The 15566-nt window shown below is 40.9% G+C and overlaps 1 protein-coding gene across 6 annotated transcripts in view; it reads right to left on the bottom strand.

Annotated features, from left to right (window-relative positions):
* Nucleotides 1–9253, bottom strand: part of SHISA5 (shisa family member 5) — a 45914-nt gene extending 36661 nt beyond the window's left edge. For 2 of the 6 annotated variants that reach the window (XM_069090611.1, XM_069090612.1), the window contains exon 1: nt 5194–5338. In XM_069090611.1, the coding sequence (XP_068946712.1) occupies nt 5194–5329 (136 nt within the window). In that variant the 5' untranslated portion in view covers nt 5330–5338. Of the gene's footprint in view, nt 1–5193; nt 5339–8693; nt 9005–9128 lie in introns of those variants that run through there. The other 4 variants (XM_069090616.1, XM_069090613.1, XM_069090615.1 and 1 more) reach the window with 4 other exon arrangements.
* Between the last annotated feature and the right edge of the window lie 6313 nt (nt 9254–15566).

Raw genomic sequence — 15566 nt, 5'->3', positions numbered from 1 at the left:
TTTGATCCAGCGATACCACTACTAGGTCTGTTTCCCAAGATGAAAAGGGGAAAAGGAAAAGAATCTATATGTTCTAAATATTTATACCAGTTCTCTGGTTGCAAATAACTAGAAATTGTGGGGATGTCCATCAATTGAGGAATGGCTGAACAAGTTGTGGTACATGATTGGAATATTAATGCTGTAAGAAACGATGAGCCTGATGATCTTGAAAAATGGATAGATTTGCACAAAATAATGAAAAGTGAAATGAGCAGAACCAAGAGAATGTTATATACAGTAACAGTATTGTTTTAAGAACAACTTTGAGTGAATAAGTCATTATAAATACCCAAATGAACTACAAAGGACCTATGAAGTACAACACTAATCTGTATCCAGAGAAAGAAGTGATAGATGTACAGAATGGTTTTACACATATACACACATTTATACCTAATGGTAGCCATCTAGGGGGAGGGAGGGGGGAAAAAAAGAAAGTTACATGATAAACTCTCTTATGTATTTAAAAGGATTAGCAAGTTCTACATAATAGATTTGCAGTTTCATGTACAATAACCTTTTTTTTCCTATTCTACTATGTTATGGAAATGCATATTCTATTTAAGTTCAAAATAAAATAAACCAAAATTTTTTTTTAAAAGACAACAATGAAAATTTTTTTTCTCTTAAGGGCAAGTGACTAGAAGGAAGAAAAAAAAAAGCCAAAGACTGCACATAAGTAATGTGCCTGATTGTGAAATGCTTTAAAAACTAGAGATGATCATTTATTCTAGAGGCAATGGTGAGTCACTGGAGTTGTTGGAGGAGGGAAGTGACACAGTCAAATCTGCTTTTGGGCAATCACTTGGCATTAGTGTGGAGAGATGAGTCAGGAAGGAAGCTGTTGCAACAATGTAAAAGAGAGGTGATGGATTACAAAACCAAACTAAAACTGTGTGAGTGGAAAGCAATGATTGGACATGAGAGTTGTAGAAATAGAAAAGTAAACGTCTGGCAACTGAGTAGATATGTGGGGTATAGGAGAGTGAAGACTCAAGGATATGCCAATATTACGAACCTGAAAGGCTGAAAGAATGGTGTTACCTTCAAAAGAAACAGGGAAGTCTGGAAGGGTAGGAACAGGTTTGGGAGGCGGGTAGAAGTCAGGAGTTTCTGTGCTGGACATAATGAAGTTAGGAGGAACAGTTAAACATTTTGCATGGCAGAGCTAGGACCCAAAAATGTCCTAACAATTAGGAAGATGAAATGCATCTAGGGTGAAATTTAACAGAGATGATTGCAAAATCCTACATTTGGGATCAAAAAACAAATCACCTAAGTACAAGATAGAAGAGACTGAAGACCATGTGAAAAAGATGTGGTGGGGAGGGGTTTCACTAGCAGATAAAAGGAGCCAACAACATGATGTGGCAGTCAAAAAGAAAAACATCATTACGAAAAGCAGTGATGGAAATAGAAATAGTACTGCTGTACTCTACTTTGGTCAGCCCCCAGGTAGATTGTTGTTTGTTTGGTTTTTTTCCCAGTTCTAAGTGTCACATTTTTAAGAAGAAAAGCTTGGGAAGCTGGGGCATGTCTAGAGGAGGCCAATCAGGATGATGAGGTAACTTGATCTCATTTTCCATCCGGCTGTGCTCCACTGGACTTCAATATTCCCTAGGAACCTCTTTATTCTGCAAGGTCATATGAGCCCTGGAACTGCCACTTTTCAGTATCTCCCCATACCTGGGGCCCCTCTCTCCCTCTGATTGCAGGGCAGAAAGAAGAGAGCTTCTCCCAGAACCTCAGTTTAAGGAGGGCATCCAAACCATCCACATCTGGCTGAACTCAGGACTTTATCATGCACACTCCACCCCTTTAGTATCTCCCCTCCACACACCCTTTAGGGCTTCCTTTTGTGGTTTGTCTTTCCTCATTAGACTGTAAGCTCCTTGAAGGCAGGAACTGTCTTTGGCCTTTCTTTGTATCCCCAGTACTTAACACAGTGAGTGGCACATAGCAGGCAATTAATAAATGTTTACTGACTATCTAGAGACCCATGTCACTTATAATTCAATGTATAATTCATAGAATTTTATTCCATTTACTAAGTCCTGCCCCTTCTTCCTCTACAGTATCATTCACATTTATCAATCCAAAAACTATTTCTTAAGCATCTACATAAAAAGAAGGAGCTAGAGATATCTAGACTAGTAAAAAGAAAAGTTGGGGGGATGGTAGCTGTGTTCAGGGCAATGTAGTGTAGACAGAGAGATTCAGGAAAACTTTTATCTGAATTCTGTCTTAGATATTACATGACTTTGGACTAGGTTAACTTAACCTATCTCACCATCAGTTTTCTCATCTGTAAAATGGAGAAAATGATATATGTAGCTCTTACCTCAAAGATTGTCAGGAGGATCAAAAGAAATAGGCTATGTTGGCTATATTTGTGAAGTCTTTAAGTAACTGAAGAATTATCATGCAGAACTGGAATTCAACATTATACTTATCTGATTCTTCTTTTACAACATGACTGATGTGGAAATATGTTTAATATGACTGTACATGTATAACATATCAGATTGCCATCTTGGGGATTGGGGAGGGAGAAAAAAATTTGGATCTTATAAAAAAAAACTTCTAAAAGTGAATGTTGGAAACTATCAATTGGAAAAAATAAACTACTATTAAGTGGGGGGAAAACATCATACTTAACCTCAAGATAGAATTAGGAGCAACAGGGGAGACAGATGTGGGTTAGGTATAAGGAAAAACTCTTAAGTAATACAGCAGTGTAAGAATGGACTAGGTTACTTTTGCCTTGGAAGTTGGTAAGCTCCTATTCCTAAATGTATTCGAGCAGAGGCTGAATTCAATCAAAGCTGACAAGTATTTACCAATCACCTAGGTAGCCATGGTGGTGTAGATACTGGAAAAACAAAGACAAAACCAAGAACAGTCTCTGTTCTCAAGGTGCTTATAACCAACTGGCTGACCACTGTCAGGAATGCTGGGAAGCTGATTCCTTATTGGGATGGAAGGCTGGATTAAATGATTTTTCAAATCCCTCCCAACTCTAGTTCATTGACTTATATTTTTCCCCTAACACAAACATGAAAACTGATTTATAATCCTAGGTCCTAAAACACAACAAATATTGAAATATACATTTAAACTTGAAATGATACTAGCTGGAGTTGAGGGACAACTGAATGCACATGGAACAAATAGAATGAAACAAGTGATAGAAGAGAGGGGGAAAGGGTAGGAGAGAGAAAACAGGAATATCCAGAGATCCAGAAAAATACAAAGTTGAGACACAGTGAGAGGAAGAAAAACTGAGAGAAGAAAAGAGAAACAAGGAAAGAGAAACTCAGAGACACAGACATAGGCAAAGGAAAAGAAAAACTATTAAGAGAGCAGAAAAAAATTCTGGAAAAGATTATCAAAAGTAAAAAGTTAAATTATGTGAACTGTGAGTTTTAGAGGCAATACAACAAAGTAAAAAAGTGCTGGATGTAGAGACTAGAGACTAGAATCCAATTTCCTTGTTTATTAGCTCATCGGCCACAAGCAAGTTGTCTTTCTCTCCAGGGCTATTTCCTCATTTGTGAAATGAGGATAATAGTAACTGCTCAGCTTTTTTCATAGAGCTGTTATGTTTGCAAATCTGAGTTATCAAATGAGATAATAAAGCACTTTTCAAACCTCAAAGCCTATAGTTATTATCACCTACCATTAAAGATGCTTTTTAAAAAAGGTGGTGGGGGGCGGCAGCTAAGTGGTACAGTGGATAGAGCACTGGCCCTGGAGTTGGGAGGACCTACATTCAAATCCAACCTCAGACACTTACTAGTTGTGTGAACTTGGGCAAGTCACTTAACCCCATTGCTTCCTCCCCTCCCCCTGCCAGCCATTCCACAAAAAAAAAGATGCTCTTATGTTAAAAGGGCTGTTAATACAAAAAAAAGTTCATCTTTTCTGTTTAAAATTCAACACCACAGGACCTCAGCATCAACAGTATTTTTGACATGGAACCATTTAGCCTCTTCCAAAGATGCGTAGTTCAAAAAGAGTCCATATGTACAAAAATAGGCAGCTAAGTGGTACAGTGCCCAGTCTGGAGTCAGCAAGACTCCTCTGTGAATTCTAATTGAGCCTTAGACACTTACTAGCTGTGTGACCCTGGCTGTGCACACCTGGTCTCAGTTCCTCATCTGTAAAAATGAGCTAGAGAAGGAAATAGCAAAAAACTCCTGAACCTGTGCCAGGAAAACCCTAAAAGGGGTCACAAAGAATCAAACACAACTGAAAAGCAACTCAATGTACACAAATATTTATAGCAGCTTTGTATGTGTGTGATGGCAAAGCCTTGGAAACTAAGGAATTGCTCAACAATTGGAAAATGGCTAGACAAGCTATGGTACATGAATGTGATGGCATACTACTGTGCTATAAGAAATGATGAAGTGGGTATTTTGGAAAAACCTGGGAAGATTTATGTGACCTGATGCTAAGTGAAGCAAGCAGAACCAAGGGAACACTTTACACAATAACAACCAACTTACAAAAATTGAGCAACTCTGATAAACACAAGAACCAACTACAATGCCAAAGGACTCCTGGATGAAACATGCCATCCACATCCAGAGAGAGGAGTGATAGGCTCAGAGTACAGATGGAAGCAGATGTTCTTTTCCTTCTTCATTTTTTTCTACATGGCTAATATGGGAATTTATTTTGCATGACTACAAATATTTGTAATGGGCTTTGTTTTTCTTGCCAACCTCAATGAACTGGAAAGGGAGAGGAGGGAAAAGGGGGAAAAAGATGATTTAAACTTGAAAATAAAATAAAATTGAAAAAAAAAAAAGAAATGGGAAGCTTACTACCTCAAGCATATGTTCTAGTGAAGAGGTATAAAATTTTTTTCTCTGCTTAAAGCAAATTAGGAAAAAAAATTGCTAACTTTAGGCAGGAATTAAAGCATTTTTATAACAAAGTCTGGCGATGTAAATCCACCTATAAAATCAAGATTATTACTTTTCATAGGAATAAATACTGATTAGGGCAGGCACTGGCAAGCGAAGTGGTGGATCCCTGATCAACAACTGGGATATTTGCATGAAACATAAGTTACTTTTTTTTAGAGGTTTCCGGTGAAGTGAAGCAAAACAGCAAAGGAGAAAATAATGAATAAGGTATTACCCTGATTCCTGAAGGTGAGAAACTTTTCTCTTTTCTTCAGTACTTTGATGATAAAGATTCCTGCAGGGAATCCTTTGGGGTGGGGATGACCACCTCCCCTAGTCACCTCAGGATAGCCTTTCTGGGGCATCAGCATTCAGAGAAGAAACTTCTGACAGCCCAGAATGCCCTGAGGAAACTGAGGATCTAAGCAGTTAGCGGGTACCTCCTCCTTCCCTGCCCCCATACCAAAGCCCTTTGCTTTATCAAAGGATCAACCATTTCATGGGGGAAATAAAGACATCTCTTAAGAAAGAGAAAACCTTTTGGCACCCTCCCAGGCTTCTCCCCCCCAAATAAACAAAGAAATCTTCAGAACAGCATCTTCTTAGTCCACCCCCTTGTTTTGAGATCATCGAGCACCTCCAAATGAACTGATTCGTTCATTCCACGACCCCCAGGTTTGCTCTCAGCCAAACAGGAAGCCCTGAGTTTTCCACCACTCTTATGAAGCAATCTTTCAGCTAACTTTCTATTCTTGCATGACAGAACTGCCTAAGGTGGTTCAAGTTTGTCTAACCTGCCTCAAAAATACAAACACACAACCTGCCCAAAGACCACCCCCTCGAACCTGCCCCCTCCAAACCAGAGAATCACTAATATACGCAGGTTAGGACAGTGGCAACCATTAAACATTCAATACAACAAATATTTATTAAACTCCTACTAGATGCCAGAAATTGAATTAGATACAGGGGAGATACCTAGACAAAATAAAACCATGAACTAACTTCAAAAAGCCTCATTAACTGGTTCTCCAAGTTCTTAAACAGTCCCCATAAAGTCTCCCAACCCCCATCCTTCCTTCATAAAGTTATTGATTTTTCTCAGCAAGACAAATGGGTTCTGAGTCCAGTTGCTGAAAAAGAAAGGAGCTATATACCCAGTCCCCCTCATGACCAACAATATAAAATGGTGAAATAACTGCCCATAATCAGAGCTCATCCTCAAGGCTAAGGTTAAGGCTCTGTTTTCTTCAGACTCAGGGCCCATTCTGTATCAGAGATCAGGTTTAGTCAGTGGCCAGAGCCAGGGCTTAGTTTGGGAGTAGGGTCAAGGTTCAACCTCTCAGACAATGGCTCAAGGCTCAGTCTGGACTGAACCAAGACTCACAGCACCAGTTCTAGAAAGTCTGCACTCCTGGGTCCAGACCAGATAGTAAATTCCTATGTTCAGCTTAGCAGGAATCTGGAGCTATATGTTTTTTGAACTCAACAGGGAATCAATCATCTGACTCTGAAGCTTCTCCCCTTTTATTCCTCCATGAGGCTGAAAACTAGTCTCCCAATTGTATTTTATATCTCACACACAATTCCCTTCTGGACTGCGTATCACACATATGTACAGTAACCCTCTGTGCTGTACATTGAACATGTAGACACAATTCCTGTTCCATGTCCACACACACAATTCCCTTCTGTCTATCTCTCTCTCTCTCTCTCTCTCTCTCTCATACACACACACACACACACACACACACACACACACACACACTTGTATATTAGAAACATACATACAATTTCCCTGGCAACCATGTATCACATAATTACACAAATACCCCGTGTTGTATAACACAGACATAGCCTTCCTCTAGGTTGTGTATGGCAAACATGCAACTTCCCTCTACACTAGTATCATTCCCACATACATACACTACTCCCTTCTGCACAATGTATCATGCACATGAATGTACACAATTCACCTCGGTCCCACACATACTTTCAGAGGAATTGTATTTACTTCCTCTAGAAGATTTCTGTTTTGGCACCCTCTCCACCTCCTTCCTGGACCCTGGGAATAAGATAAGGAACTGCATAGATATCTGGTCTTGCCATAGGCTGAGAGAGCACATTCAGAGTAAAAAAAAAAATCTATCTCGTTTGAGCTCCCATTTGCCACACTAGATATAAGAGTGAGCTCATACATTCTTCCTCCCTAGCTCAGACTAGCTCTGGCCACCAAGTCTGAGTTGTTCCACTGAGGGGCTAGGAAACTTTCTGAATCCCACATGGACTGATGAAAGAAAGACAAAGAGAAACACTGTCCCCAGCCCAGACTCACTACTCTGCACCCCAGCAATTCTCCCCAACCAAACCAACACAAACCCCAGAATCCTGTCTGGAATCCCTAGCTAAGGCTCAACCAGGGGAAAATATGGCAGCTTCCCTGGGAAAAGAAAGATCCTGCAATACTCCACCACATGTTACCTGAAAACAGACTGTTGTTGCTTTAGCATGGATTACAACAGTTCTCAATAGACTGCCAGTGACCGACAATAAACAGGAGCTCCTCTCCTAGTTCTTAACCTGGCAAATCCTCGTATGACCGTGGACAAGTCCTTTCCTTTCTCTGGGCTTCAATTTCCCCCTACTTAAAATAAGAGTCCTGCCTGCTCTGAGCCTTCAGGCTCCTTTCTTAAGCAAGATAGTGGGGTAGGTTTAATGTACTACCCAGCATGTCCTGGTGAGTCTTCATTACCTCAACTGGGGTTTTCTTGGCAAAGATGCTGGAGTGGCTTCTAACTCATTTTGCAGATGAGGAAACTGAGGCAAACAGGATTAAGTGACTTGGTCAGGGTCACACAGAGACCAGATTTGAGTTTGTGAAGATGGGTCTTTCTGAGTCTAGGCTCGCCCCACTCAAGGCCACATATGAAGTGCTGTACTCTGGCCTTACTCCAGCTCTGAAGTTACTGCTATACAATAACATAAAGCTATATATCCTTTCAAAGCCATTCTCTCATTTGACTCTAGTGATCCTCTTGGCTGGGGAAGCCAGGGCAGGATTATCCCCATTTTACAGATGAGGAAATTTAAGGCCCAGAAAAGTTCATGCTTATCACCTCATTCCCTCCTCTTGAATTATCTAGGGGTAATGGGGTCTGACAGACAGTCCGGCAGACAGTGGGCCAAACTCAAGCCTCCTCCAAGCAGAGGTCTAGCCTGGAGGGGGGAGGGGAGGAGAGAATTAGAAATTTTCTCCCCAGTCCCTGGGATTAGAATAATGTTGAGGTTAGTAAAGAAAGGATGGGATTGGGGTCATGGAGGTCACAGTGACCCAGAAGGGAGGTTGCCTAGTGGAGGATTGGGATCCTAACATCCTCAAATGGGAGAATGGATTAGTGAGAGGCAGGGTTGGGAGGCGGATTGGGTTTTGCAGAGACTTGTTCCCCACCCCCACCCCCAATTAGGAAAAGTATTTCTTCGACTGTTGGGATCAGGAGTCACAAGTCTGGGCTATAGGTCTAGGGCAGGGTGCGGTGGGGGATGGCGCTCACCCCAACGTGGACTTGGTGGTCTAACTCCCTGCGCCCCCCATCTGAATCCAAGAAGGACGCCCCCTTTCCCCCCGCGCTCTGTCCAAGGTGGAACCTCCCCCCTCTTCCCCCCCCCATCCCCCATTCCTCTCCCCTCGGTTCCCAGCCCGGGCATCCCATGGCTTCTCCCCAGTACCGCACTCACCGCCCAGCGGTGAAGGTAGTAGCAGCAAGAAAAGGAAAAAGAGCCCAGAGGAGGACGAAGCCGCCATGGTAGGACCTTGGGACGCACCAATGGACAGATGGACGGACTGACTGACTTACTGGTCGCTCCGTCCCCTTAGTGGGACCAGGGTCAGGACTGCAGCTGGAGCCCAAGCCGGGGCTGGCGACAGCCTACATACAGCCTCTCCCGTCGGAATCCCGGAGCAAGCGGGACGGGTACAGAGACCCTCCTTCCTTCTAGCCCAGGTCCCGGCCCCGCCCCGTCCTGTTCCCGGAATCCCCCCTCCCCCTCCTCCTCTTCCTCCTCTTTCTACCCCGCTCTCCCAGCCCCGAGGCTGCCCTTTGCTCTAGGAGCCACTCTCCAGGAATCCAGAGAGAGAGCGTCTCCACTCTTTCAAGCACTCCTAGGATTTACCGTATCGGGAGAGTGCTTCTCAGGCCCGGGCCATACCCCAGAACCCGAGGGGTAGGACGACGGGGCAACTCCACCCTTCAGTTCTAATTTGAATTTGAACCATGCTTCCTAAATCTCTCAGAAATATTTAACCCATATGAACAGAAATATTTATAGCACCAATTTTGTGGTAGCGGAAGACCCGGAAATACTGTGGGCACTCCTGGTTTGGGTGAGCAAATTCTGATATATGAATGTAAAGAACTGTTGTGCCCTAAGAAACTGAAGTTCTGAACAACTTATTTGGTTAAGACTGGGATCATCTTAAGAAGTCGAGCAAGAGAAGCTGCATCTAGAGAACACAGAGGTCAAACAAAGACCATAGTAACGTAAAGGGAGACCAATTTGGGAAGCCTTTAGATCTCTTAGCAAAGCGATGACTAATCATGGCTTGAAAAGACTGATTATGAGAATTGAAAAAACTCCTTAGAGGGAGAAGTGGTGGGCTAGAGGTGCAGAATAAGACCCCCCCCTTTTTTTTTTCCTTGCAGGCTATCCAATGTGTTGATTTATTTTGCTTGAACTATCCTTGTTTGTTGCAAGGATGGAGTTATGTTTATAGTGGAGGGATGGGTGATTAGGTAGTAGTTTGATAAAAATGCAAAAAAAAATTAAAATATTTTTTAAAAATAGAATATAGAAAATGCACAGAAAAAATTCAGAAAGGCACACAAACATGATAATTTTATTACTACCATATTAAATATTTTGGGTTTTTTTTCTGCTTTTTGGACGGGGGAGAGGGTAGGGCAATTGGGGTTAAGTGACTTGCCCAAGGTCACAAGGCTAGTTTTTGTGTGTATGTGTCAAGTGTCTGAGGTCATATCCGAACCCAAGGCCTACTGACTCTAATGTTGGTGCTCTGTTCACTGTGCCACCTAGCCGCACCTAACTATCATATTAAATTAAAGCAATAAAGGCACAGCAAATGGATGACGATGCAGCAAAAGAGACTGAGAATATTGGTGAGATGTGTAGAAGGAAAACCACGAAAGAGCAGTGTCGTGCTTAAAAGGAAGAAACTTTATTTAATAAGGAAGTAACAAAATTGCCGTTTGAGTGCCTTAAATGAACATTTAATTCTATATACACTTAACTGTATATAACATTAATTCAATTCCATATATCATCCTCTTTTTTTCTTTGAAGTGTTCTTTTTTGTTCATTGAAATATTTGTTTATGATTAACTTTATAATAAAATGAAAACACTTATTAAGTGCCTACTATGACTACTCACTGTGCTAATCACCTTACAAATATCTCATTAAATCCTTACAACAATCCTGGGAGATAGATGTTATTATTATCCCCATTTTACAGCTGAAGAAACAGAGACGGACAGGTTAAGTGACTTGCCTTGGGTTATACAGCTACGAAATGTCTGAGGCTGAATTGGAATTCATGTTTCTGATTTCAGACCCATGGTCTATCTACTGCATCACCTAGCAAGCTGCCTCTAGAAAAAAAACATAGAATTTTATAAACTTCATTACTTCACAAATAGAAAAAAAGAAAATTGGTACAACTATTCTGGGGGGGGGAATGGGAATTATGCTAAAAATTACTAAAATGTCTATATCTCTTCACCCAGAGTTCCCATTGCTAGGCATTCAGTCCAAGTCAAAGACGGAAACAAAGATTCCATAAATACCAAAATATTTATAGTAGTATTTTCTGTGGTAGTAACAAACTGGGAACAAAGTAGATTTCCATCAGTTAAGGAATGGCTGAACAAACTGTTACATGAATATATGAATATTGGAGTAAATTCAAAGAAGCATATGAAGACAAATGAAATAATGCAAAGCAAAGTTGGAAAACCAGGAAATCAGTATACATAACAAATGCAAAGTATAAAGGAAAGAAGAAAATACCTGATTTGACATGTATTGTAAAGGTAGAATGGACAAGATGGTAATAGAGCATGAAATGAGCAGAACCAAGAGAAAGTTGTATACAGTAATAGCAATATTGTTCTAAAAACAACTGTGAATGACCAAGTCATTTGGAGTATTACAAACATTCAAATCATCTACAAAAGATCTATGAAAGAAGATGCTTTCTTCCTCCAGATAAAGCACCCATAAATAAAAGTATGTATAGTATAGTTTTAAACACACACACACATCTGTAGCTAATGGTGGCCTTCTCAAGTGCATGTTGGGAAGGGCTAGAGAAAAAAAAATTAAAAACCACACAGCAGAGAACCAAAAAAAAAAAAAAGGAAGTACAGAAAAGCAGGATAACTTTAAAAACAATTTGTAGTATTTATTATATAGTTTTTAAAAGTTTACAGTGAAATGGAGATTCATGGTTTTATATTGAATACTCTTTTGTGTTGTGCTTTGTACATGGACATTTTTTTCTTTTTGTATTTAAATTCAAAATGAACAAATTTTTTTTAAAAGAAAAAATGGTAATAGAGTGGGTTTGGGGAATGAGGAAGACGGAGGAGTGAAAATAACAGGTTTTGACTGGGTAACTAGATATCCTTGACAAAAATATCAAAGTTAAGAGGAGGGGCAGATTTACAGGGGAGACAGTTTCATTTTGGACATTTGAGTTTGAAATGTTTATGGGAGAGCCAGGAGGAGAAATCCAGCAAGCGACTGATGTATGATTAGAGTTCAGCGGAGAGATGCATATATGTGGGAGCCTTCGGCACTAAGATGATGCCTGACTTTATAGAAACTCCAAGAGAACACAAATAAATAGAAAAGAGGGTGAAGGACGGAAACTTATAGAAAAGAGTAAAGTACCAGAAAATGGATGATGCTTCAGCAAAAGAGACCGAATATTGGTGAGATGTGTAGAAGGAAAACCATGAAAGAGCAGCATCATGCTTAAAAGGAAGGGGGGAAATGGCCAAGAGGAGGAGATAATCAAGAGTATCAAAAGTTGCGGAGATCAAGGATCTCATCGGATTTCATCAGTTAAGAGATTGTCAGTCTCCTTAGAGAGAGCCTTTTCAGTTGAGTATTGGTGCTAAAAAGGAACCAAAAGGGTATGAGAAATGAATGGGAAAAGAGGAAGGGAGTGTTGGAAATTCTTTGTAGGAGTTTGTCAGTGAAATGGAGGAGAGATATGAAAGGATACCTTGAGCGAGATGGCAGGGGCAAGTGGGAGTTTTTCAAAGTTAGGGTAAATCACAGCATGCTTGAAGGCAATAGGAAAATGGCCAGTAGATAGATACAGAAAGATTTAAAGATATGAGACCAAAAAAAGGAATAGTCAACCCAAAAAGAGACAGGGAAGGTGGGATATAGAACAGAAGTAAAAGAATTGACTTTGGTAAAAAAGAGATTCCTCTTTCTTGGAGACAAATATAAAGGAAGGATGAAAATGCAGCAGGGCTTAAAATGATCAAGTTAGGCAGGAAGGGGAGCTCACAGCACATGAGGACAGAAGAGATGTGAAACAGCCAGTGAGGGAGTATGCTAGAGTAACTAAAGGAAAAAGGAATGTTCTCCCTTCCCACAGTGTGCTTAGGTAATGGTGAGCTTAGGTGATGGTGAGCTTATCATGGACCCTTTGGGCACAATGATGTGTTTTTCTCCAGTATCATGCAACAGCTCAAAAGATTGAGGTAGAGAGGGTTGAGGATCAGATGGTAAGAAAAGAGTGAAAGTTTAATTGGTTAACCATAGGATCAAGACTTCCACCAGAAGGAAGTGAGGCCTGAGCAGTGATCATGGCTTGGGGGTACAGGAAGGGATAGAGGAAGCAGAGGTTGTGGTAAGAGTAAAGAATAGGCTTAGTGAGAGCCAGCCTGACATAATAGAGAGCTAACCTTGAAATCAGAAAGGGCTGGGTTCAAGCCCCACCTTTAATATATACTTTCTGCAAGGGCCCTGACTTGTTATTTAACTTTTCATTGCTCCAAGCACCTCTCAACACTACAAGTTGCAGAGTAGGTACCCATCTGCCTTAGCAAAGGGAATTTGCTCATCAAGAATTCCCTATACACTAGCAGCTAGGTGGGAGCGCAGTGAATAGAGCCGACCCTGGAGTCAGGAGGACCTGAATTCAAATCCAGCTTCAGATACTTAACACAAAACTAGCCACATGACCTTGGGCAAATCACTTAACCCCAATTACCCTGCATTCCCCCCCCTCTAAAAAAGAAAAAAAGAATTCCTTATACTAATAAAATTACAGTCCCTCAAAAAATAGATTTATGAGGAACAAGGCAGAGAGAGAAATGGAAAGAAAAATATGATTAGAGATTTAATTCAGTTCAACAAGTTTTTATTCAGTTCAAATTTACCCTCAGACATTTATTAGCTGAGTGACCCTAAATCACTTAATCTCTGCCTCAATTTCCTTATCTGTAAAATGAGAATAAGAATAGCAGTTATTATACAGGATTGTTGTGAAGATCAAATGAGGTCATATTTGTAAACCACTTAACTCGGTGCCTGGCACATGGGTAGATGCCATGTAAATGTTAGCTATCATCATTTTTATTATTATGAAGCACTTACAACAGTTTGCACCAGGCACTGGGGATACATAGGAGGAAATGAAATTGGCCCTCCTGTCAAGGAAGTTGACATCTAACTGGTGTAATGGGTTCAACATCAAGAAAGTGGCATAGTTATGAGGAACGCTGAGATTTAAGGCATGACTGACCGAATCGGTGATATTCTGGGAAGCTGGGAAGATAACAAGGACCACAGGCCCAGAAAACCCCACCTGGAACTCTCCTTGAACTTCCCCATTAGATCTTTCATTCACCTGAGGCTATACGCCTTTCATTATTGCTATGCCCAATTCTTTGTTAACCTAGTCGAGTCTTTCATTGTTCCTTCCCACCCCTTGATCCTATCTAGATCTCATTCTCCTTTGACCACGTGGTCCAGGTCCCTGGCGTTCCCTTCTTCTCTGTTACCTCACAGTTTGTTGGCCATTCCCATCAAGATTCTCTCTAGATCCTTCTCCAAGTCACCCCAGACTACTTGGCCACTTCTAGAACCCGCCCACAGTCTTTCTATATATAAGATCCATCTCACATTCATGAAGGTGCTCACATTCAATCTGGCCCCGCTTACATTAGCTATACAAATGTTCAGAATGCTTAAGAATCTACCCAATATGGCAGATCCTTAATAAACCTTGTTTTTCTCTGGCTGAAAGAAGGGTTAGGTTGAATTCATTCAGGCAGGATCTGTATGTTGCTGTTTCAGGGTCCTAGCACCCCTAATCCTCAACAGTAAGAAAGACTGGACACGGCAATGGGAACAAAGAGGATGCCAATTCTTCCTGATCTAGTGTGTTGGGGGGACATAAGAGAAGGAATAACCAGCACTGGGGATGGTGGCCAGCAATGCAACATCCTGTGGACAGAGCTTGGTTTCCATAAACTGAAAAAAGAAATGTATGAAGAGATCAAGGAGGAAGAAATATACGCTCCTTACCCCATACTGAAGACCCTCTAAGATCTGGCTCCAACTCCTTTTCCGGCTTTATTTCTTACTATTCTCCACATACTCTATTCTTCATCTGCCCATCATCCTGCCCTCTGTGCCCTTTGCTCAAACCATTCCAGTAATAAATTCCTTATTTTATTAATCTGTCTCCTGTTGAAGTTCTCTTTGTTTAAGATTTAACTTGTATTTTTTCCTTCATGAAGCCTTCCCCAACATCCCTTCCCCTTAGCTGACAGTGATATATTTCTTCTGCTCAGATTTTCATAGCACTTTGCCTTAACTTCTCTCTGTACATAATAAGTTCTGTTTATATCACAGATATAAATTTGTTTAGATTAGATTAGACTATAATAACTTCCTTCAGGTAGTAATCCACATTTTATCTCTCTTCCTATCTTCCTTTAGTACTGAGCATAATTCCTTCAGCATATAACATGGTAAATAAATGTTTGCTGATTTGTCAGTCAGGAAACAAGCATTTATTAAGAGCTTTTACTATGTTCTGGGCACTGTACTAAGCTAAGGAAATACAAAAACAAAGATAGTTCCTGCTCTCAAAAAGTGTATATTCTAATGGGAGTGAGATAACACAAAAAAGAAGGCTGAAAAGAGGCAGGGAAAGGAAGGTACCCAGCTCAGGAGCATGATGAAGAATTTGTGAGTGCTTAGTGGTCAGATGAAAGCTGGTACAGCTCTTCAGGGAGATATCTTTAAATGGAGATTCAGGGAGGAACCAGATAATCAGAGGGAGGGGCCTCTTAGTGGAGGGTACATTTGAAATGTGAATTCCATGAGTAGAGTGCATCCTGGTAAACACACACACACACACACACACACACACACACACACACACACACACACACACACACACACACAGACACCCCAGTCTCTGCTGCCAGGTTGGTGGTTTATTTTGTTTTTTAACTGAGACATTTATTGTGAAAAGGGGACAGTAAAATAAATTATGGT

This window comes from Petaurus breviceps, unplaced genomic scaffold (genome assembly GCF_028583685.1).
Source record: "Petaurus breviceps papuanus isolate PSGF00001 unplaced genomic scaffold, PetGlider_PUasm1.0 187, whole genome shotgun sequence".
Classification (NCBI taxonomy): Eukaryota; Metazoa; Chordata; class Mammalia; order Diprotodontia; family Petauridae; genus Petaurus; species Petaurus breviceps.
The sequence above is the reverse complement of the archived record's forward strand: the minus strand, read 5'-3'. Positions and strand labels throughout refer to the sequence as shown.